We start from the raw sequence: 22,818 nt of genomic DNA on the forward strand, positions 1-22,818 counted from the left end.
AGGAGCCTTCAGGTGACGTGGTTTCAGACGGACGAGACGTTTGTTACAATTGGAACTGATCCGCAAATGGAATTGCCTTTGACGGACCTGGTCGGGCTCTCCTTTTTCTGCTTTAGGTGCCTCGCTGAAGGTGCGGGAGACGTCGCTTTTATCAAACACACTACGGTTGAAGAAAATACAGATGGTAAGAAGTTCCGGTCGTCGCCGGGGCCAGACGAGGTACAGAAGGACTCGTTCTTTTCTCCAGGTCACGGCCCCGAGTGGGCACATGAATTCAAATCCGAAGACTACGAGCTGTTGTGTCGTGACGGCAGAAGACTTCCCGTCAGTCAGTGGAAGACTTGCAATCTGGTCCGCGTGCCATTTCGGGGCATCGCCGTGGGCAAACACGTCACGCCGTCCGTGGTGTTTAACATGCTTACTGAGGGACTGGTAGGTACAAACACATTTGAAGATTGACAAAGAGATTTCGACTCAATTTCTGACTGTCTTTTTCACAAAGGTAGTTAGTATTTGATTTTTTGGGGTCGGGTTGCCGCCATTTGGGTTGAACACAAACATGTCGTGTCCTCTCAAAACGGTCGGGTCAGTTCGCCAAATTGGGTCAAATAATATGGATTATTTCTTCCTGCCTACAGCAAAAGTCTGGATTCAACATGTTTTCCTCCAAACCTTACGGAACGGGGACGTTGCTCTTTTCCGAGTCCACCGCCATGTTTCAGAGCTCCGAGTATGATGAGCCTAAGAAATGGATGGGTCGGCTTTATCACAATGTCATGAGTGCCATGGACTGTCAACTTCCAGGTACTTGTGAAGAGGGTGTGGCTTTATCTGCATTCTTTCTTCCTTTCCATTGATCTTGGAATGGCTACAAATGCATAGCATCTTGTTCATTAGCTACCAATCAACAGGCAGTACAATATGCGTACATAAAAACGTCTCTAGCTACCTGTCAATCGATCCATCAATAGAAAGCACTTTGCGGTGGTGCGTGCTGTCAACGGGCGAGCAGCGCAAATGTGTCGCCATGGCTGCCGCCTTTCGAGAGAAAGGGCTCCTTCCCGGGGTCAACTGCATCTTCGGCGACTCTGTGACCGACTGCATGGAGAAAATAAAAGTAAGTTGTTCAAAAGTCCCGACGTGAGACCATTTCAAACACGTACCACTTTATTGACAGAACCACAAAGCCGATGCCATTACTCTGGATGGAGGTTATATCTATACGGCGGGCAAGGACTATGGATTGGTACCCGCGACTGGAGAGAGCTATACAGGTGCAAAGAAGAAAGGGGGAAGCGACCCCCCCCACACACACCCAGACTGACAACGATTTCCATTCCTCCAGCGGATCGAGATGGCTCCAGCTATTACGCAGTTGCCGTGGTGAAAAAGAGCAGCAAAGACATTCGGAGTCTTGGCGATCTCAAAGGCCTTCGTTCCTGTCACACGGGATTGGGTCGCACTGCCGGTTGGAACGTTCCAGTATCCACCCTGGTTGAGAAAGGCCTGATCGGCCTTCGACATTGCCAGACAGCCCAAGGTCGGTCAGTTAGTGTTTGCCATTGGGGGAAAATGGGCCGAGTCAAGGCCATCACTCACTGTGCGCAAATGGTCTCGCTCGGACCGAATGTCTCTGAATAATCTTTGTATTCCATGGCACCTAGCGGTCGGTGAGTTCTTTAAGCAGAGTTGTGTACCTGGCGCTAATCAGCCCGGTTTCCCGAGCAACCTGTGCGCCTTGTGTGCGGGAGACACCACAGGCCACAACAAATGTGAGAAAGGAAAGGACTTGTACGACGGATACGACGGCGCCTTCAGGTACAAAAATGGACGGTGGCTCGCTTGGAACAAGAGAATCATTTGTTGTCTTCAGGTGTCTGGCCGTGGGAGATGGAGACGTGGCTTTCGTCAAGCATTCTACTGTCTTCCAAAATACCGACGGTACGGCCACGCCCGCCCGCCGGCATTCCATTTGCAGTCCGTCGTCGTCACACAAAGCTTTTGTCTGCTCATCCAGGGAACTCTGTCGAAGCTTGGGCCACAGATCTACTGTCCAAAGATTTCCAGCTGCTCTGTCGGCAAGATACCAAAGCCGAGGTCACTCAGTATAAATACTGTCATCTGGCCCGCGTGCCCTCCCACGCTGTAATGGTGCGCCCGGAAAGCAACATCCACGCCATCTATGGACTCCTGGACCGTGCACAGGTAGGTGCTAGAGAGCAAATATCGGAACGGGAGCCCGGTGTGGATGTTTTTACTGTTGTTCATGTTTTCACTTGACAGACCTATTTTGGCAGCGACACAGCTCCAGACTTCCAGTTGTTTGACTCGCAGGCTTACAAGGGCACAGATCTTATCTTCAAAGACTCCACCGTGCGCCTTGTGGGCGTGGCTGACAGAAAGACCTACCAGGAGTGGCTGGGCCAGAACTACTTGGACTCACTGCGCGACATGGAGTGTAACGCATCATCGAGTGCAGGTAAAGGTCATTTCCTTGCTTGGGATTGTTACAACTGTAATATGGTGATGGCGTCTTGTAGCGGTTTCCTCGCTGTGGTTGGTGACCGTGGCGCTGCTGTGCTCCATGCTGAGGAGCATCTGAAAGGCATGGTACGCCACACAACTTGACCCACTCCCTTCCCTGGCACTGTTCTCTTCTGCTGATCACTGGTTGTAGGATAAGGATCCCACCGTTGTCAACTTTGAAAATGATTTGTCACTTGTGAAAGAAAATTGTTTACACAAGGTGAGTTGCCATATCAGAGCATATGCTGTCACCTGTTACATTCCGCTTTCTTAGTAGCGTCCCTGAAAAGTAGTCCTGATCCAAATAACAGGCCCTTTGTGGATTTTTCTCTTTGACGAATAGCTCAAGTTGTAGCTCCTGTTGTTAATGGTCTCCGCCACCCCCCTCCCAGTTCAAACATGATTGATGTGTACTTTCTTATAAGCAGATTTCTTTTTTATATGATGTTCAGATGCCATATCAGTGAATATGTACTGACTCATACTACCTGAAATGAGTGCATTCTTTCCTCTGGACAGAGATTTTATTTCAGTGTGAAATGATCAATCCTTGACTAATATTTAGTTGCCAGGCCAGTGAGTCTGCACAGGTATTAAAAAAAAAGCGAGTGTATTCCGATGTGTTCTCTCTCTTGTTCAAATAAATTCGCAAGCATCAATTTGTGAGTCACGTACATATTTGAAGCATGAGGTCCTAGTGAACTTTGATTTACGTCCTGAGCTGTGCGATAAAGATTTAAGAGAGCGATTGGAAGATATGTACTGTAAAACACAGTCATGTGTTACAAGTCATCACTCAATCTCTTAATTACAGGGAAAATCTGAGATAGGGCTTCCTGGATGGTTCATGATTGCATCTGTAAAGAGAGGAAAAAAATAAACTCATCCAGCCAAACAACTTTGTGGCACATCAATGTGCGTGCAAAATACTTAATTGCTTGCTCTTGCATGCATTGATTGTTAACAATTTACTGGTAAATGTGACCCTCCATCTTCGATGCTGCTTGTGCTCATTTGTGTCAAGCTCTGACTTTGAGTGAGAGGCGACAAACAGGGTTGCTTTTAGAATCTGTACACACACTTAGAACTTCTTAAAAGGGAGTGGCTTTTTCTGAAAGGAACACTTTGCACATTTCCTTCATTTCCACGTTTAATTATGCATTGTCCTTTTTTTGGGGGACTCAAATATATAAATACATAAATGTGAACAAAAATCAACACAAGATGTCAAAAATGTCTGGTGCCCAGGGTAGGGGAAAAAAATGAACAGAGAAACAAGACAAAGACGGCGGTGACATTACGTGAAATGATTTGTCAGAATGTGATAGTCAACTGGGATTAACATTAGGATAGTCTACGTGATTTACGAATTGCGTGTGCCCTGATTGATTTTAGATTGTAGTTGCTAAAAGAGCACATCATCAGCCACCACTTTTGTTAGGCGTCTCCAAATGAGCCCACTTAAAAAATGGAGAGCACATTTTTGAATGAGGTAGTGGATACAGCAATCCGATTTCAGAACCGTGGAGAGCGAGCGATTTGCTTTCTTCTGAGTGAGCGCATCCACCCTCACCTAAGGGCTGGCTGGGCCTGCCCATCAGAAGGCAGGCTTGACTCAAACGTCAGCAGTGACTGCAGCGTTCAACATCCATCCAGGGTGAGGGATTACTTTTTAACCTGGGGACGGGAACCATCTTTCCACCCATCCTTGACTTCATTGACGAACGTCTCTCGGACTCTCTTGAGTCGTCTGCCGACGTCCTCCACGCCACCGGGAACTCGAGCAGCCTCCTCTCGGACCTGCCGCAGCGTCTGGGAGCGCAAGACCCGCTGGGAGGCGTCCCGGCCGACGATCTGAGCTTTGGTAAGAGCGTAAGCTGTGATCTGCGCGGCCCTACGGATCGGACGAGACTCTGCCAGCTTCTCGACGACATGGAGATTGTTGAGCAGCGAAAGCAGCATTCGAGACAGCATTTTGGAGGGGGGCTTCGTGCTGCCTTCCACCCGTGAGCCCTCGACTTTCGGAGGGGAAGTGTAACTTGGCAAGCCCTGAAATGATAACAATATTCAACTGAGGCGATGTACGGCGATCATGCTGATCTTCGAATGTTTAGTTTCAAGCGAAGGTGACTTACTCGGTCAAGGTGTCGAACGAGAGCGAGAATCTCGAGCCTAGTATTTACTTCCGGTTCCTCTTCTTCTTCGTCTCCTTTTGTCGTGCTAACGGGAGTTTGGAAAGGGCAATGCTACATTAGCGCCGTCCAGTGATAAACGGCGCGAACAACATCGCTTGTCAAGGCCGGCTTTGAGTTCACGTCAACACAGGTCACGGGGTGCTGTGAGAGGTAAATGTCAAGTTAAATGTGAGCCATGGATCATGACGTAGAAAAATAACCGTTGTACTGTATAATAACAGTAGTGCTATATCAACTCCTAATCGAAAGGTGGCGCTGTCTAAAAGGGCAGACGTCATTTGACAACATTGCTACTTGCCATTCCTTCTTCACACAGTCCACGCGCGGCGCATTTTACGCTGACTGAACTGTGAAGACATCTCATCCATCCATCCATCCATTCATCTTCAGTCATGCGGGCGTTTCTACTGTTAGCGATGACAGCGCTGTCGCTCGGCCCTATGCTGGTCTGCGGCTCCGAGAAGAAAAAGCTGCAGATCGGCGTCAAAAAGCGAGTGGACAACTGCCACATGAAGTCCCGCAATGGGGACGTTCTGAACATGCACTACACTGGCAAGCTGGAGGACGGCACCGAGTTTGACAGCAGCATTCCCCGCGATCGACCCTTCACCTTCACGCTGGGAAGCGGCCAAGTGATTAAAGGTTGGGACCAGGGCCTGCTCGGCATGTGCGAGGGCGAAAAGAGGAAATTGGTCATTCCCGCCGAGCTGGGCTACGGAGACCGGGGAGCGCCGCCCAAGATCCCCGGTGGAGCCACTCTGATCTTTGAGGTGGAGCTGCTCAGCATCGAGAGGAGATCCGACCTTTGATGAAAGACTACTCGTTCGCTCATAGCGCTTAGTAAGTTATCGGAGCTCGACTTTTTGTAGCTTGCGTGCAGATCCAACGAAAACATCCGATTTTTCCTAATATTTGTTCTTTCTATTTCAAGGAGATGCTGCTCCCTGTGATGAAAGAGCACATCTGACAACAGTGAAGAAGACAATGTGTCAAATTGTGGGATGGGACTCTTCCAGCAGCAGCAGCAGCAGCAGCAGAGCAACGACCTATGCCTCATGTGCTCAAGATTGCTCAAATAAGAACGGATCAACAATAGAAAAAAAAGACAATAAAAATACTGCAGCATTCCAATTCAAAACACAGTATTGTTTCATGAGCAGGAATATGGCAGACAATCTCACCTACTATGAGAATGGGCAACACAGCTTTTGATTACTTTATTTGTAAACTGATCAAATAAAAAATACCTCTGGAAAAACAACCCCTTTTTTGTAACAGTTTTTCAAGCAACTCTTGTCACGTGTGTTAGTTGACAGGCTGGTAGACCACGACTAGCTTCTGACAGTTGATAAGAAAACAACACATTTAAAAAAGAAAAATGACCTATCCTGCCTGCTTGGTTGTTCTTAGAAAGAAAAAAAAGTCGGCGATTTTCCCTCCGGGATCATTAAATTGGCAAAACCGTGAAGGTATGAGTGCTTCACACTCTTGTACAGTAGATGGCGCATTCACCTGGACGCTACTTGCAATCTGCAATAGAAGAAGAAAGCCTATATCTACGTAGTTGTCGTGCGACGCCTTCAAAGACCTAGCAATTCGTATGTAGTCAGTCTGCTTTTCCACAATGTCTGTGAAATTGAATGCTTTAAATAGCGATTCTTACACCGATATAGGCTCATACAGAGACCAACATTTTAAGGTAAGACACAATGCTGAATGTGATACATTTGAAGAAGCGTTTGGAATCCGAATGAGCATGCCTGCCGTCTGTCCGTCAAAGCCACATCTATCTTCGTGTGTGTGTGTGTGTGTGTGTGTGTGTGTGTGTGTGTGTGTGTGTGTGTGTGTGTGTGTGTGTGTGTGTGTGTGTGTGTGTGTGTGTGTGTGTGTGTGTGTGTGTGTGTGTGTGTGTGTGTGTGTGTGTGTGTGTGTGTGTGTGTGTAGCTCTGTTGTTTGGCTATCACCATCGTTGATTCCGGTGTGAAGAAGCATTCGGAATCAGAATAAGCATGCCCGCCGTCCGTCCGTCAAAGCAACATCTTATTTGCGTGTGTGTGTGTGTGTGTGGCTCTGTTGTTTGGCTCTCACCATCGCTGATCCCGGTGGACAGCTTTCACCGCAAATCTCGAAATGATGTGATACGGTCGATATATAAATGGCAACACTCAAAGATGCGTTCACGTAGAAATGCATGCAAATGATCCCATCCCAACAAGGAGGGCGACAGGGAGGAGAGCACGCGAAGGAATAAAGACATAAGGACCCTAGGTGGCGAGTTGGAAGCCACGACCTAGATAACCACCATGGCGGCAATACTTTGTGGTGTTTCCAGGGTAAGTGTCATATCCAAGAGAAACTGCTGAAAGCAAGCCACACGCTCTACGTGGGCAACCTCTCCTTCTACACCACAGAGGAGCAGGTAAGAAACGGTAGAGAAAGGAGTCATCTGCTCTATTCATTGAGCAAATGCTTTGTGTTGCATCTTTCCAAAATATGTGAGACTATTTTGCAACCCCTCTTCTGAGCAGGTTCACGAGCTCTTTTCTAAAAGTGGGGACGTCAAGCGCATCATCATTGGTCTGGACAAAGTCAAGAAGACGGCCTGTGGCTTCTGCTTCGTCGAGTATCCTTTTCACGGTGTTTGCTTGAACCTCAGAAATGAAGGACTAGCGTCCGTCGTGCACGCGTAATGCCCAAATGACACGCGTATGTCACGGAACTTAACCCCGGCTGGTGTAGATACTACACCAGGGTAGATGCGGAACACGCTATGCGCTTTATAAATGGCACACGTCTGGATGACCGCATGATCAGGACCGACTGGGACACCGGCTTTAAGGAGGGAAGACAATATGGTCGTGGCAAGTCTGGAGGACAGGTAAGCTCCTCGAAGTCAAGTGAGCAAATAAAACAAGCTCTTTGATTGCAAGTGTACTCAAAGGCCTGCTTTATTTTCCCCTTTCTTCGTGTTATTCTCTCCGCTATCCGTTTGTTTTGTGCAGGTAAGGGACGAGTATAGGCAGGACTACGACCCAGCCAGAGGCGGTTATGGAAAGTTGGCTCAGCAGCAAAGAGGGCCGCAATAATCCGTCTTCTTCGTGGATCACCCCCCTCCTCCAATCATTATTTTTGATGTGTGGTGCTTTTGACTCATTCTATTTAAGTGCAGGAGGGATAGCGTGCCAATTAGATGTTTTTCACACCCACAATTTACCCGTATGGAGGTTGTGTACACTTTTTTTTTTTTTTTTTATAAAGCTCTATCTTTCTTCTTCTGCTAATGTTGATTCATACTTTAGCTCAACTTTCATATCAAATGATGCGCAGTCCAGAAAAGGTTCACGGCCCGATGTGCGAGGCGATTACCTCAGCGCGAAGGAAATGACGACGCATGTTAAAGGAAATCGTTTTCATGTCTTCATCATCAAAACGAAATAAATGGATAAATACATGAAATGCTCATTATTTTTGATACAAAGTAAGAAGGGATATTATTGAATGATTTGGTCAAAAAATGGTTCAAGTCTGGTTTATAAGAGCAAATCTATCAACGTCACAACTTGTCCCTGGTTGTATGTGTAGGTTGTCATGGTTTCTGTCGGCGTCCCTCCCTGTGGGCCTCCCTCCCTCCCTTCCTGTGTCTGCGTCCCTCCCTCCCTCCCTTCCTGTGTCTACTCCGAATCAATGTCACCTGCCTCTCGTTACCTGTCTCTTATTTAAGTCCCGTGTGCGTGTCACTCCCTGTTGGATCGTGATGCCGTTCTTGATGTCTTGTTTCTTGCGTCCTGTCTTTGTCGGTTCTGTTTCGGTGGGTCGGTCGAGTTCCGTTAGTTTGCCAGTTCCTGTTGGTCTTGTTCCCGGCCTGCTCCATTCCGATCCGTGACAATCAACCTCTATTGCGTTCACGTAGTACAGGAAAAAAGGACGCAGTCTGAATTTTAATTGGCAGACCAAGTGTTTATACTTGAATAGAATATAGAATTTGGAGATGTGTTCTTATTTTTGCCTTCCACATTTTAACCAGTGAATCCCCTCTTGTTCACTGCAAACACACAAAAAAAAGTGACGTATTACCACATGTGCAATATCCAGATTGCCACTGTGTGCCGTTCACCTTTTTCTCTGACAGTATACATGGCGATTGTGCCAGCTTTAATATGGTCAGTAACATGACAGTGAAGCAGCCACGTTCCAGGATACTCGGCCCGCATTTTTACTGTCTACAATCAACACACAATAAAGGTGGAGGTCAGAGGGAATTTGATCCAAAAGTGACTTAGTGACAAGATACTATATTGACAGTAAGATTGAGGAGAATATGGCTGCAGCTAACTAAGTGCTTTACCTGAAAGGTGGCTGGAAAAAGTTGAAAGACATCAGCGGTGTGTGGGCCTCCACCCAGCTGTGGGTTGTTGTTTTTTTTGCCATATTAGTATCGTTCCCATCTGCCAATGCAATTTGTCCGTACCTTATATTCCACGCTGTGCCCATGCCAGTGAACACCGTGCATATCCACCTCAGTGCCCATGCCCATCAGGTACCAGTAGACCTTATCTCCTACCTCCATGTTCAAGCCCTTAAGGTTGGCGTATACAAAGCCATTGATAGCTGAGACGACACAGAAAACAAAACTTTGCAATTGACATCTGGTGCGCTCAATGTGCTTTTCTCACCGTGCATCTTGTTGCTCTCTATAAAGTCTTGGTCATCCTTCAAATTTGCTCCAGGGCTTCTGATGTAGGTCCTGATGTTTTCATCCAAATACCAGCTCTCGTTCTCGTCAAATACCAGCATCAGCAATGCAAACTCTTCGATTTCTTTCTTCAGGCCCAAAGTCCTTGAAGCAAAGAGTGGGGTGATGGTGATGATGATGATGATGATGATGTTCCATTCCAAAAGCACCACTTGGGTGATCACGCAAAACATGCAGAAACGCTTACCTGGCCCAACTCCGTCGACAGATGACCAGAGGACCGATGAGACCACTGTACAGGTCCTGGCAAACAGGGAGGTGAAACGTCAGCGCAAGAACCATTGCATGTGTGACGTGATCAGCAGACCTTGGCAATGTCCACCGTGGAGTAGTATGCCGACACAGAGCACTCCTCTTGCTCCGCGGTCGGTCCTGTATTCTTTGTAACGTACCACTCGTAGTTGTGAGTCTCACCTGTCAAGCAAGTCACCGACATTGGCCGTGGACTACGTATGTATTTGTGACATTGATTTAGTCCAAACAATTGGATGCCGTCAATCCATCATTTCAAGTCACCAAAGTCAAAGGTAGCCGAATCCATGCGTTGTGCAGTTTGCTTACTTACCGGGATTGGTGCGGTAAACTTTGGGGCTCTCCGTCTTGACTCCATGGGCGTGGATGGAATAGGGTCTGGATGCCATGTTCTTAAAAACCACCTTTACTTTGTCACCCACGTCAGCATGGATCATTGGACCTGAGCGAGAAATGCCCCAGATGCTTTGGTAACCAGAACGGAGACAAGCGTAGCAGGTCAAACGAGAGCCTACCCATAATGCCCAGATGTTCCATGTCAGCACCTCTTTCCACCTGCTTGTTGAACTTGTCGTTAGTGAACTGTCGATAAACGACCTTCTTGTAGCGTGAGCCGATGAAGCCGCCCGCTCGGTCAAGGAAGACGGAAGCTGGACTGCAGAAGAAGAGAAGAGACATGTTTCATTTGTGCCACTTTGAAATCAGATTTGAATTGGAGATCATTTTTGACAAATGACCTTTGCCGACCGTGAAACATTTCAGCCTCCCAAGTACGATTTGGAGAGTAATCCCAGTCCATCTCCATGGCAGCGATGTAGTAGGTTTTAAAGTGGAACATGGTCTCACCCTGGCGCTGCAAAAAGCTGCATTTCTCCACCGTGTAGTTGGCTCTCATTCCTCCGCGGTAATGCGCGATGGTGGGTGACGCCACTTCAAATTGACCTGAAAACACACACACAAGCCAGATCCTTTTTAAGAATTGGGGATTTTACATGAAGTAAATGATCATTTGGTGCGCTGACAGCTAATCTCGCTACGATGATGACGCAAGCACTCACCCATACTGTCCGGCTCCATGGTGACGGTGCGCGAGATGTGCGGAAAGACAGAAATTGCGTCCAATCTGTTCTGTCGAAAGATGAAACGGTTTCCCTCAAAGTAAAGACTGTTGATATCCGTTTCGGAACCCAGTCCCGACAGGTGCCACGTGACTTTGTCCCCCTTGCACATGGTCAGGCCTCGGAGGCTCCCGTGCACATAGCCGTTGATGGCTGTGAGAGAGAGAGAGAGAGAGAGAGAGAGACACCATTCCACAAAAGTTCCAAAATAATCAGTTGAAGTAGTTGCCTACAATGCATCCTGTTGCTCTCAATAAAGCCTTCGTCGTCCTTGTTAACGCTGGCCGGAGCTGTGGCGAAGGCACGTATTGTATCGTCCAGGTACCAGCTCAGGTTTTCATCAAACACTGTGGCCAGCAAGTGAAACTCTTTCTTATAGTTCTTCTGTAAACAAAGTGGAAAAATGTGGCAGTCCCTTCAAAGGAGAAAAACCACCACTACCGTTCAATCCAAATCCTCAGTGACCTATCATAAATACGTATCGCTCCACATTTACGACGTTTTCCGTTTCAAAGGCTCGCTCCTATTGTCAACATCTCTGACCTGAATCCCCTTCTTCAGAGAATGAGGGCGGCAGACCAGCATGGGTCCGACCAGTCCGGAGTTGGTGTCTTTGACGGGGTCTACGCCCGAGTAGTACAGGTAGGTCAGGCAGTCGGCCTCTCCTTGCACGGGCCCGCCACCCACGGGGACAAACCACTCGTAAGTGTGCGTCTTCCCCGGAGCCACCAGAGCGGCCGGAGGAGGCGTCACTAGCCCTGCGGGTGGAGGGAGGGAGGGAGGAGAGAGAGAGAGAGAGAGAGAGAGAGAGAGAGAGAGAGAGAGAGAGAGAGAGAGAGAGAGAGAGGGAGGGAGAGGGAGGGAGAGAGAGAGAGAGAGGGAGGGAGAGAGAGAGAGAGAGGGAGGGAGAGAGAGAGAGAGAGAGAGAGAGAGAGAGAGAGAGAGAGAGAGAGAGAGAGAGAGAGAGAGAGAGAGAGAGAGAGAGAGAGAGAGAGGGAGAAAGGAGCAGTAAGGATGACCATTGCAACCCGGCGCTCGTCACACTTACTTTGTTCATGTTTTAATTCCCTCATTTTTTTGGCAGTGTAGGACTCTGAAGCAATGAAGAGCAAATACGTAAGGTGTCAGCAGTCGTGAACTGAAAGCTCGGCAATACAACAACGGACCTTCTAATTCATTGTGATAGAGCGTCCCGTCTTGTTCGATACTGTACTGCACTCCGTGCGGCTGGATAGAGTACGGCCGAGTGGCCTTGTTCTTGAAGACCACCTTGATACTGTCTTTCTCTTCGGCTCGCAGCACGGGACCTGGAGAAAAGCAAAATCACCGCTCAAGTGTGGTGTACGAGCGTTCTTCACTCTTGTCCGTGTTGTCCTTTCGTACAAAGTGGACCAAATTACCCAGAATTCCGAGGTGTCGCTCCTCCGCTGTGCGGAGCATCTTGGTCAGAAAGGAGCTGTCGGTGTATTCCACATAGCGCACCTTGTTGTAGCGACTTCCGATACGGTTTCCACTTCTGGTCACGTACGTCTCTGCCTCGCTGCACAAAGACGCACAAGCTCTACCATGCCTATGTGTGTGTGTGTCGCGTGCGTGCGTATTGTGATGAACCTAACCCGTCTGTTGGCAATGTGGGAGCGTAGTCCCAGGTCTCTTCTTCCGCGGCAATAAAGAACTCTCTGAGCTGACCTTGCGGATGAGGTTTGTGGACATTTGGGAAACACTTTCTGATCTCAAATATGGCCTGCATACCACCTATAGCAAAACAAAAGCCATGAGAGTCAGGTCAGGTCAGGTCAGGTCAGGTCAGGTCAGGTCAGGTCAGGTCAGGTCAGGTGAAATGGTCCAGCATATTACGGCGATGCGGCTATCAAAAGCGAGCCAGCCAGCCTGACCCATCAGATGATCGTTAACGGTGCACGTCAGCAGCCAGTGCCCGGGGTTGTCCGCCACCATCTCGGCCGTGGTGCTGGAGCCGGGGAAAAGACTGACCGTGTCTGTGTGGTGGTTTTCGCTGGTCAGGATCTGCCCGTGGAAATGAACGGAATGCATGTCCACCTGTCGGGTGCGCAAGATTGCCGCTTAGAGACAGTTACGTAAAAGCGGCAGAAGCAAAAACAGGAGGCCCGTCACCTCATTTCCCAAGCCAATCATATGCCAGAGGATCTTGTTTCCTTGGCACATACTCAGTCCAGGCAGGTTACCATACAGAAATCCATTGATACCTGTGGGGACAATTTGAGAAGATACAATGTATCGGCCGGCCGCACGCCACGCAAGGATTGAGCCTTTTCACCATGCATCTTGTTGCTCTCCATGAAATCTTCCTTCTCTTTCAGGCCGTTGGCAGGGTTTGCGATATGCGTCCTGATGTTGTCATCTAGATACCAGCTGAAGTTTTCATCCGACACCAAGAATATGAGCGCGTACATGTAGTCTGCTGCACTGTCCCCGTGCGTGTCCAGGGTTCCTGCGCAAAAGGGATCCAGATTCATTTCACCGTGGGCCGAATGAGAAGAAGCGGCGTCAAACTCCACACAGGAAATAGCCTGCCTACCTACCTACCTACCTACCTACCTACCTACCTACCTACCTACCTACCTACCTACCTACCTACCTACCTACCTACCTACCTACCTACCTACCTGTCTTACAGAGAATGAGGGGTCCAATCAAGCCAGAGTTGATATCTTTGGGAGTAGACACGTGTGAGTGGTAGAATCTGCTCAGGCAGTTGCTCTCTGTGGCTTTGGGGCCGTGGGAATGTCGTAGAGTCCACTCGTACGTGACGCTGGTACCGGGAGCCACCGAGTCGTCGCCCTTCATCTCGGCCGCCGTGCCGTCTGGGTAGAGTGCCCCTAAAGACCAGATGTCAGGCGGGCTCAAGTGAAGTGGCCGGAGAAGACATTTTTTCCCCGTTACCCTCGCTGCCTTTGCTGTAGTTGAGTCCGTGGGGATGGATGCTGTACGGTCTGGACGCCGCGTTTCTCAGGTGGATGATCAAAGTGTCGCCCTCTTCGGCCATCAACAGGGGTCCCAGGTAGCCCAACCAGGCTTGCTTGGCCACCTCGATGTTGTACGTGGCATCGCTGTACTGTTTATAAACGGCCTTTTTGTAGGTGGAGCCGATTCGCTGCGGGCCCTTCTGGAGAAAAACGGCAGCTTCGCTGCACACACGGAGGGAAAAGCGTCAAGGAATATTGGACGGCTCCGTGGCAAAACAAGGGATTCTCACAAATCCAAGCAGAGCCGCCATTGGTTTTTCCCGAAGACGTTTGTAACGTCACCCACAACAATGATGTTATACGCCTTAACCCCTACGTCAGGGAACCGATTGAAATGAAATCGATCCCGAAAAAATGAGAAATAAACGTACTGGTCTTCTTGGATTGTGTTGTTCTGGATGAGGTTCATCCCACTGGGTGCGTAGTTCCAATGAACTTCTTCTATCCTGAGGAAATATTCTCTGGTCATTCCAGAAATGCCTAGCGGTGCGTAGCCCAGCAGGATTAAAACCGACAGCAAGTGTGTCATTTTGACAGACTTGCACTCTTTGCAGTGTGACATTTTGACTCATTGCCTCAGTCTTTATACTTGCTCGACTGCCCGACTTCCCGGTAACGCTTTGAGGGTTCACTGACCCATTGGCGCCATGACCCCCTGTTCAACTTGCGCAAGAGCTGAATAATGTTTAACCTGGGATTTTGTTGCTCTAGATATTGCTTTTGACCATGATATTTCAATCCAATGTCGTGATGATGCAAGGCCTTGTTTTGATTCCATGAAGTTGGATTTCTTTTGCAGAGGGGCCGCTGGGTCTGTCAGTGAGCGTACTGAGAGCCTTCACAAGCAAACCTGTAGCCTCAATCAAACAAAGTCTTTGGGCCAATCCTTGTCAATACCGCCGAGAGATTTCCCAATACGTCCATGAAAATGGATCCGATTGAACGGAAAAGGATCTCTGCAAGACCTGGGAACGTTTCCACAATCCCGGAGACTCCGGGTGCACAATAAAAGACCAATTCCGTACGCATAGGAAGCATCGTAAGTTTATTGGTATTTGACTGCATCATGTCGATCGGTTGACTCTTCAAGTTGCGAGCTCGACGTGAATTTGGAGTTGTTTCATGATTCCAGTAGAACAAAATCAAAGTGTCGCTCAACTTACCAAGCCTATATGTCGTACCTGACATGGGCATTTTCATGGATCACAACTATGTGTTAAAAGCAGTGCAATCATCTGGATCTGTGTGGCGCATACTATTTGGGTGGGTGCTCTTGTCTAAGCATTCAAACTATACTCCTGCTTATAGCAACAAGGCCGACAGACGGCATTGACCAAACCGCTGGCCAGCTGCAAGAGACACAGGATGAACTCCAGCAGAGCCAGGCCCAACAGCACACACAGAAGAGTCACGTTCCATTCCACCACGCGCAGCGGCTGAAGGCACGTCACCCACGACTCGGGCTGCAGCAGATACCTGAAAGCCAGGAGAGAGGCGGAAGGCGTAAGACGAACTTGACGTGGATCCCCGCTCACGCTCTCGCCGCTACCTTCCTCCTTGATCCGCGAAGGGGTACGACCACCCGAGAGAAGTGAAACACTGGGGACCCTGCAGCAAGGCCAGGCCGGAAATGAGCGCGCAGTAGCTGGCCCCCATCAGGCCCGCCACAGCCGCCAGCGCTGAGCCGCACATCTGAGGAATGTTTGTGCATTCCGGAAGAAATATGGACGTAAGGAGAAAGGCAGCTGCACTTGACGCACTTGCACAAACAGCAGCGCGCACGTGGCTCGACTTGTGCGCCCAGCTCACTCGCTGTGTTGCGTGTTAAGCCACAAAGGCACCCTTGTTTAATGGCCACGCTTGGATTAGCATTAGCGTACCACCTACCAAAGGGCCTAGCGTCGAGACGCCATACGTTTTTTGTGTTTCGAGCACGTGGTTCCGTTGCAATGTTGATGGTGAATCGTGCGTGCTTACCATCAAGCTCTCGTTCCAGCAGCAACTACATTTTCCCAAAGTGCTAAAGGTTATAGCAGGGATCAGCATCTAAAATACAGCACACGCTTTAGACTTTAAATGACAAATAAAGAGGTGAGGTGAACTGTGAACCATGGATAACTGTGATTTCTCAATGGATGGATGGATGATGCCTTGATACTGAATTTCTCTTCATTTTCCACGCTTCCCTGGCTGCCCTGCGTCACAGGAAGTTCACTCACATCCTAAGAGAGGGAGTGAAGTTCCCAAGGTCTCCCTTTTTCCCACGCGCGCACACACAAATAATTTCAGAGCATTTGAAAAATGAGAAAGCAGCTCAATTAACACCGCATAGCCTTGTTTGTCCTCGGTAACAGACATACTGATTAAGGAAACGACTCCACCATGTGAGTCTTGTTTGGGTGGGAAAAATATAACCTCTCATCTGAAATCAGCTCAGCCCCATGAACAAAGCAGAAGGATCTACTGACAAAAGTCGAAGACGTGCACATTGAGAATATAAAGAAGTTGTATCAAAAGAAACCAACTGTTTCCGAAATGTTGTGACGATTCTATCATCTAGAAGTTGCACTTTCTGGCTTACCAGCAGTCCTCCGCCGCCGAGTCCGCCAAAGTAGCAGATGTAGCTGGACAGGCGCCCCTGCTGGACGTATGTCATTTGTCCCATCGGAAACAACAGCAGCAGATTGGCCAGGATGCAACAGAGGGCCAGAGGTAACAAAGCCAGGCCCAAAGACCTGGCGAAGCCCACCGAACAACACATGGGGAAAAAGCAACAAAACCCAAAACTGCAAGAAAGAGACCTTCAAATAGGAGCAACAGCCAGGCAGGCCGGCCGGCGGAGGGCCCAAGAATCTGTCCGAGCAGCTGGCTGGGCTGTCAGGAAATAATCCTCCCCCTTTTCAGCCACTTCTACCACTGAACAAAATAGGCCAGGAAAAACACACACACACACGCCCGCACACACTCAGGAAACAAGCTGACCAATAGCTGCGTGAATTGTATAATTAGAAATATGAAAATTCTAACAGGAGATGTGTTTGTTGCTTTCTCTTGAGGTCTGACAAACATTCCAAAAGACGGCCAGCCCAGACTCAATTATCATATACCGTACACAATGGGTTTCTCAAATGAACTCCCTTTCAAATGTGGACTATTACTTCATATGTGCCTTTCCCTCTGGATCAGAGTTGCACAATTTGTCAGTGGGTCTCCAGAGGACAAAAGGTCACTCTCTACTTGACGCCGTGTCAGAAAGCAACGTTATGCCCTTTACAATGAGGGCTTTACAATTGCCTTGTAATCCCAATTGGAATGCACCGCAGCCACAGCCACAGCCACAGCCACAGCCACAGGCACATCCACAGCCACAGGCACAGCCACAGCCACAGGCACAGCCACAGCCACAGCCACAGCCACAGCCACAGCCACAGCCACAGCCACAGCCACAGCCACAGCCAAAGCCAAAGCCAGGTCCAGATCAATCAACCCCATGCTAATCTGGAAGCCCCACATGCTGCTGTGATTACCAGGTGCAGCAAAACACAGAGACGGATCGATACGATGACAAAAGACACGTCACGTGTCTCACGTGCTTCTTTGCGGCTGTGACTGACACCCTGGGCTCGCTTGACTATTTTTGGAACCACGTCGCCAGAAACGCTTAACTTCGATCCGGTTAACCGAGCCCCGTCGCCGGTACGGCCCAAAGACCCGCGATCCGTCAACAAAGTAAAGAAGAAGGACGAGGAGGGAGGGGAAAGGGAAAGCGTGGGAGCGGCCGCACCATTACAGATCATGGATGGGGAGGAAGAGAGACAGGAGCGTCAATATATGGCAGAAATGCTTACGCCCGCCTCATTCGGGTGGACCGAGGGCGGACAGAAAGTAGATTAGTCTTTCCAGCGAGCCTTATGGATCGGGAGGGGCGGCGCGCACCCTCAGCACACAATGGAATCCTTTACTCTGCTAACTGTAGTCAAACAGAATGCAACAAGTTCAAAGTCACCTTGCTGAGGTCATCACTCTCTGCCCTTGCGTTCCACGCTCGCCCGATTCCCATCCATACATTCAACACCCTAGCTGCAAAGGAACTGAAATCATTGGAAGCGCTGTCCCCTAATTATGACCTCATGATAAACCTGTTTGATCTAATACATGATTAGGCTCTTGCTGACTGATAATGGTGACATGTAACCTGTCAAGTCTCCGCGGAAAAGACCAAAAACTCGGTACGCCAGTTTGCACACAAACACACAGCCAGCAGATGCACGTCACTATGAATTGGAGATGTTTGTTCCTTTTCATTGTCCAGCGGCCAGAAGAGGAAAGATTGCTTTTACTCAGAGTTTGACCTATGATAGCCAGATCATTTGCACATGAAGCAATGTCTGAAGCGACTAGGACTAGAAATGTGTATGTAGTTCCACAGAACCTGTTTGCATTTTTCATGAACAAAGGGGATGATGTATTGTGTTCAAGTTTAATACAAGACCTGGATGTCTCACTTGAATCAATAGGCTTGATAATATTCATATAATATTCGATAGGCCGGACGGATGTCATTTTTATCTCTCGGTCACTCACCAAAGCTAGCTCTGCTTCATCGATCAAATGTCTTTGTCGTCCTAGCGAACCCAAAAACAAATGGTAAAACATTAACCCCAGTATCTTCACGTGGGTTTCTCTATCCACACAGACAGTGAGCGCCTAGCCCGCCTGCGTGGCTGCCTGCGTGGCTGAGCCTGACTGCCTCAGTGTGGTTTTGCATGAAAGCAGCAGCCAGTGAATGCACGCCTGTTTGCTTTATTGCAGCCTGCGCTTGTAACCCAAAAAGCTATAAAGGCTGAGCTCTCGCATCCTCTCTCCATCCTGTCTCGTAGTCTACATGGTGACAGATGTCATTTGAAAAGCTGCAAAAACTGCTGGATTTGCCTTTTTTTCCCCCCCAATCTGGTCGCTTTTGCACAAAACTTTGAACGTTCTTCCAAGTGAAGGTTCACTTGAAATTTGGTTGGCCTAGGCCGAGGACGACGAGAATGTGCTCCGGGAGCTTTGCCAAGTGTCTGGGGATCACGCTGCTGCCCCTGGCAATTGTGTGTGTACTGTGCAACATCCTGCTCTTCTTTCCTGGTGGAAAGATTGTAGAAAGGGAGCACATCACTGAAGAGGTATGGTACTTTGGAGGAATTTTGGGCTCCGGAATTGTGGTAAGTTTCTTTTCTTGACGCCGATCCGCTCGTACAGTTTACGTGACAATCGAGCTTCAGCTATTCTCACCTTGCGACTGATGGATAGTGTCTGTATTCAGGCTTTCGTCCGATGTGTTTTTTTTCTTTTCATTCTAGTCTCTTTTCTCATGGTAAATACTCGGTGGTTTGCATCGAAAGGACTCAAATGTGTGTTCTTGTTTTGATTGACGGCAGATGATTTTCCCAGCTCTGGTCTTCCTCGGTCTGAAAAACAACAACTGCTGCGGTTGCTGTGGCAATGAAAGTTGCGGGAGGAGGTTTGCGGTGCGGTGCTTCACGTTTCCACTTTCATCCATACGTAGACATCCAGCGGCGCTGATTCTGGAAAAGTCCAATGGCCATTCTCCCCTACCTCTCCTTGTAGATGTTGAGTTCCGTCCTGTTTGCGGCCGTGGGTGTCGTAGGAGCCGCTTACTCGGTCATCGTTTCGGCCGTGGCCATCGACCACGGACCCCGATGTCTGGCTCTATTCAACGGCACGCAAGTGTGGGAGTATCCCTTCAGCGACGGGTAGGAAGAAAACCGTGCGAAGCACACACACACAGCTTGTGAGTGTGAAAGCGCATATTGGATGAATGTCATCCGCACAGACTTTGGATGCATCTCCTTTTCTTCTTTTCTCATCTGCAGTGATTATCTGAGCAACTCGAGCATGCGGTCAACCTGTTTGGAGCCAGTTGGCGTGGTGTCATGGCATCTGTGGCTCTTCTGTGTTCTGCTGGTCGTGGCCTTCATCCAGATGGCCCTGTGTGCCGTGCAGGTGATCAACGGGCTGTTGGGAGCCCTGTGCGGGGACTGCTGTGGATGCTGTGCTGGGGTAAATGCCTTGTGATCGTACACTGGAACAGAGGTGGGTGGCCCGCTCTGGTCCTGACGAGTCCAGCCCTACCTATTCAGCCTGATTGAAATGAGCAGCTCATCAGCAAACTTTTCCCAAGCCTGTCAAACATCCCCATCGTGCCAATCGGGTGGGATGGAGGAGGGAAAGATCTAAAACAGGAAGAGTAAGGTCTTTCAAAGACCGCACTTGGGCCACTCTGCACCAGACAGTTTATATGTTTGAGAGAGAGTATTGTAACATTTCTAGTACGCCGTTTCATTGCTATTCACATCCTTTGTCTGGAAAACAGCACTGTGTGTTTTCTTCTTGTTTGTTTGTTTGTTTGTTTGTTTGTTTGTTTGTTTATTTGTGTATTTCATCATGTATTTCAGAACGATGGAGCTGTGTGAGCAGTACTCGTCAGCTGAGATCACCTCACCTTTTGGCAGCATTTTATTCTGTATTCTATGTTTAGAAAGAACAATTTGACAAAAAGAGCAACTTGATTACAGTGTGATGTACATGACAGAGGTTGGACTGATGTGTGTTTTTATAGTCACTTATCCTGTGTATTGGAATTATTGCAATAGCATGGATATTTTCAAACACTGAATAAAGCATTTGGTCACAATAACCATACAGAATGACCTACATAATAATTCCTAGAGGAAACTTGGTATGGGTATGTTCCCTTTTGGTACTGTTTTGATCATCATCATTTATGATCTTGCTTCCAAAGTCATTTGCATGAAATAAATAAATATTTCACGTGAAATACTTGCATTTGTTCATATTCAAATAAAGAAAACGTGTGATAGTTTAAATGTTGTTTTTTATTATTTTATTAGTGTGAAGGCGAAGGCCTTCACACTATTGTTATTCTACTTTATTAGTGTGAAGGCGAAGGCCTTCACACTATTGTTATTCTACTTTATTTTTCTTCTTATTATTAGTGTGAAGGCGAAGGCCTTCACACTATTGTTATTCTACTTTATTTTTCTTCTTATTATTATTAAACAATTTATTCCTCCCACTTTTTTGACACCTAACTACTCCCACATGCTTTAACCGATTCACTCCATTCCAACTTTCACACGTTCCAAAAATTCACGGCATGACTGCTAGTATTTTATTTGTTCATAACATTTACCGTTTTTGCATAATTAGCAAATTTGTGCCTTAAAATCCCCCATTCATTCTTAATGGCACATTAGACACGAGCGACGTTCAGGAGTGAGTTCAAATTTTGACATCTGACAACTTTTTTCATGATTTCTTTCCTTAACTCGTTTATTTAACTCTTTTATTTTTTATTTATTTATTTTCCATTCATTCATTTAGTTATTCATTTAATTTTAAGTTAAAAACATCATTTTACCGTTTTAACGGCATTTACCGTTTTTATTTCTTGTTTAATATCACCATTCCACCGCAGCAACACTAAGCCGCTGTTTAGCTCAGTAAGAAGACAATGATCCTAAGAACACGAGCCACGTCCGCGAGCGAGTTCGAGTCCCGGTTGGACATAATTTTTTTATTCATTAATTCTTCATTCATTCAATTTTAACACATTTTAACAATTATTTTCATCATTCATTTAGTTTTTCATTTAATTTTAAGTTAAAAACATCATTTTACCGTTTTAACGGCATGTACCATTTTTATTTCTCGTTTAATATCATCATTCCACCACAGCAACACTAAGCCGCTGTTTAGCTCAGTAAGAAGAGACTGGAATTTGAAGCACGAGCGCTGTTCCCGTGCGAGTTCGAATCCGGCTTGACCAATATTTTTTTTTCATTCATTCAATTTTAACACATCACTTTAATAATTATTTTCATCATCATCATTAATTTAACATTTTTATTTTATTTAATCATCAATTTACCAATTTTATGTCATTTAATCATCATTTCGAGTCCCACAATAGTGTGAAGTGCCTTCGCCTTCACACGCAATTTCTCCAGAAATTGCCAATTCTAGTTATTAAACAATTTATTCCTCCCACTTTTTTGACACCTAACTACTCCCACATGCTTTAACCGATTCACTCCATTCCAACTTTCACACGTTCCAAAAATTCACGGCATGACTGCTAGTATTTTATTTGTTCATAACATTTACCGTTTTTGCATAATTAGCAAATTTGTGCCTTAAAATCCCCCATTCATTCTTAATGGCACATTAGACACGAGCGACGTTCAGGAGTGAGTTCAAATTTTGACATCTGACAACTTTTTTCATGATTTCTTTCCTTAACTCGTTTATTTAACTCTTTTATTTTTTATTTATTTATTTTCCATTCATTCATTTAGTTATTCATTTAATTTTAAGTTAAAAACATCATTTTACCGTTTTAACGGCATTTACCGTTTTTATTTCTTGTTTAATATCACCATTCCACCGCAGCAACACTAAGCCGCTGTTTAGCTCAGTAAGAAGACAATGATCCTAAGAACACGAGCCACGTCCGCGAGCGAGTTCGAGTCCCGGTTGGCCATAATTTTTTTATTCATTAATTCTTCATTCATTCAATTTTAACACATTTTAACAATTATTTTCATCATTCATTTAGTTTTTCATTTAATTTTAAGTTAAAAACATCATTTTACCGTTTTAACGCCATGTACCATTTTTATTTCTCGTTTAATATCATCATTCCACCACAGCAACACTAAGCCGCTGTTTAGCTCAGTAAGAAGAGACTGGAATTTGAAGCACGAGCGCTGTTCCCGTGCGAGTTCGAATCCGGCTTGACCAATATTTTTTTTTCATTCATTCAATTTTAACACATCACTTTAATAATTATTTTCATCATCATCATTAATTTAACATTTTTATTTTATTTAATCATCAATTTACCAATTTTATGTCATTTAATCATCATTTCGAGTCCCACA

At 47.0% G+C, this 22,818-nt stretch overlaps 7 protein-coding genes across 9 annotated transcripts in view; 4 read left to right on the top strand and 3 right to left on the bottom strand.

Moving 5' to 3' along the window:
• The window catches only part of meltf (melanotransferrin), an 8,136-nt gene extending 4,802 nt beyond the window's left edge, over positions 1-3,334 (top strand). For both annotated transcript variants that reach the window (XM_085928494.1, XM_085928493.1), the window contains 12 exons: positions 1-12; positions 117-184; positions 248-432; positions 639-804; positions 972-1,117; positions 1,178-1,274; positions 1,346-1,540; positions 1,665-1,818; positions 1,874-1,941; positions 2,018-2,205; positions 2,284-2,479; positions 2,541-3,334. The exon at positions 1-12 is cut by the window's left edge and continues 139 nt beyond it. In XM_085928494.1, the coding sequence (XP_085784620.1) occupies positions 1-12; positions 117-184; positions 248-432; positions 639-804; positions 972-1,117; positions 1,178-1,274; positions 1,346-1,540; positions 1,665-1,818; positions 1,874-1,941; positions 2,018-2,205; positions 2,284-2,479; positions 2,541-2,602 (1,537 nt within the window). In that variant the 3' untranslated portion in view covers positions 2,603-3,334. The remainder of the gene's footprint in view (positions 13-116; positions 185-247; positions 433-638; positions 805-971; positions 1,118-1,177; positions 1,275-1,345; positions 1,541-1,664; positions 1,819-1,873; positions 1,942-2,017; positions 2,206-2,283; positions 2,480-2,540) is intronic.
• A 301-nt stretch (positions 3,335-3,635) lies between these two features.
• LOC147047716 (protein NCBP2AS2-like) lies at positions 3,636-4,895 on the bottom strand. Its single transcript, XM_085928497.1, has 2 exons — positions 4,662-4,895; positions 3,636-4,575 (listed from the first exon to the last, which is right to left on the bottom strand). The coding sequence occupies exon 2, from the start codon at positions 4,498-4,500 to the stop codon at positions 4,192-4,194; it is 309 nt and encodes a 102-aa protein (XP_085784623.1). The 5' UTR covers positions 4,501-4,575; positions 4,662-4,895; the 3' UTR covers positions 3,636-4,191.
• fkbp2 (FKBP prolyl isomerase 2) lies at positions 4,591-5,982 on the top strand. Its single transcript, XM_085928496.1, has 3 exons — positions 4,591-4,871; positions 5,038-5,561; positions 5,653-5,982. Exon 2 carries the CDS (start codon positions 5,114-5,116, stop codon positions 5,528-5,530), a length of 417 nt encoding a protein of 138 aa, XP_085784622.1. The 5' UTR covers positions 4,591-4,871; positions 5,038-5,113; the 3' UTR covers positions 5,531-5,561; positions 5,653-5,982.
• A 276-nt stretch (positions 5,983-6,258) lies between these two features.
• ncbp2 (nuclear cap binding protein subunit 2) lies at positions 6,259-8,730 on the top strand. Its single transcript, XM_085928495.1, has 5 exons — positions 6,259-6,420; positions 7,054-7,140; positions 7,250-7,344; positions 7,461-7,599; positions 7,724-8,730. The coding sequence occupies exons 1-5, from the start codon at positions 6,346-6,348 to the stop codon at positions 7,805-7,807; spliced, it is 480 nt and encodes a 159-aa protein (XP_085784621.1). The 5' UTR covers positions 6,259-6,345; the 3' UTR covers positions 7,808-8,730.
• cp (ceruloplasmin) lies at positions 8,116-14,416 on the bottom strand. The gene is made up of 23 exons (XM_085928490.1): positions 14,221-14,416; positions 13,767-14,011; positions 13,490-13,702; positions 13,141-13,314; positions 12,978-13,069; positions 12,740-12,902; positions 12,461-12,599; positions 12,245-12,384; positions 12,011-12,151; positions 11,893-11,937; positions 11,388-11,602; positions 11,078-11,228; positions 10,785-10,997; positions 10,464-10,668; positions 10,242-10,381; positions 10,040-10,168; positions 9,782-9,888; positions 9,662-9,717; positions 9,395-9,558; positions 9,190-9,329; positions 9,067-9,123; positions 8,836-8,941; positions 8,116-8,763 (listed from the first exon to the last, which is right to left on the bottom strand). Exons 1-23 carry the CDS (start codon positions 14,409-14,411, stop codon positions 8,738-8,740), a joined length of 3,252 nt encoding a protein of 1,083 aa, XP_085784616.1. The 5' UTR covers positions 14,412-14,416; the 3' UTR covers positions 8,116-8,737.
• A 473-nt stretch (positions 14,417-14,889) lies between these two features.
• Positions 14,890-16,693, bottom strand: tm4sf1 (transmembrane 4 L six family member 1). The gene is made up of 4 exons (XM_085928473.1): positions 16,431-16,693; positions 15,827-15,895; positions 15,399-15,541; positions 14,890-15,325 (listed from the first exon to the last, which is right to left on the bottom strand). Exons 1-4 carry the CDS (start codon positions 16,608-16,610, stop codon positions 15,127-15,129), a joined length of 591 nt encoding a protein of 196 aa, XP_085784599.1. The 5' UTR covers positions 16,611-16,693; the 3' UTR covers positions 14,890-15,126.
• A 1,934-nt stretch (positions 16,694-18,627) lies between these two features.
• On the top strand, positions 18,628-20,755 carry tm4sf4 (transmembrane 4 L six family member 4). 2 transcript variants are annotated; one of them, XM_085927845.1, is made up of 5 exons: positions 18,628-19,056; positions 19,273-19,362; positions 19,463-19,608; positions 19,729-19,948; positions 20,311-20,755. In XM_085927845.1, the coding sequence occupies exons 1-4, from the start codon at positions 18,886-18,888 to the stop codon at positions 19,928-19,930; spliced, it is 609 nt and encodes a 202-aa protein (XP_085783971.1). In that variant the 5' UTR covers positions 18,628-18,885; the 3' UTR covers positions 19,931-19,948; positions 20,311-20,755. The 2 variants fall into 2 exon arrangements, with proteins under 2 accessions (XP_085783971.1, XP_085783970.1); XM_085927844.1 differs by having other exon boundaries at positions 18,637-19,056; positions 19,729-19,915; positions 20,311-20,754.
• The last annotated feature ends 2,063 nt before the right edge of the window (positions 20,756-22,818 follow it).

Source organism: Syngnathus leptorhynchus, chromosome 13 (genome assembly GCF_054491065.1).
Source record: "Syngnathus leptorhynchus isolate UIUO chromosome 13, UIUO_Slep, whole genome shotgun sequence".
Classification (NCBI taxonomy): domain Eukaryota; kingdom Metazoa; phylum Chordata; class Actinopteri; order Syngnathiformes; family Syngnathidae; genus Syngnathus; species Syngnathus leptorhynchus.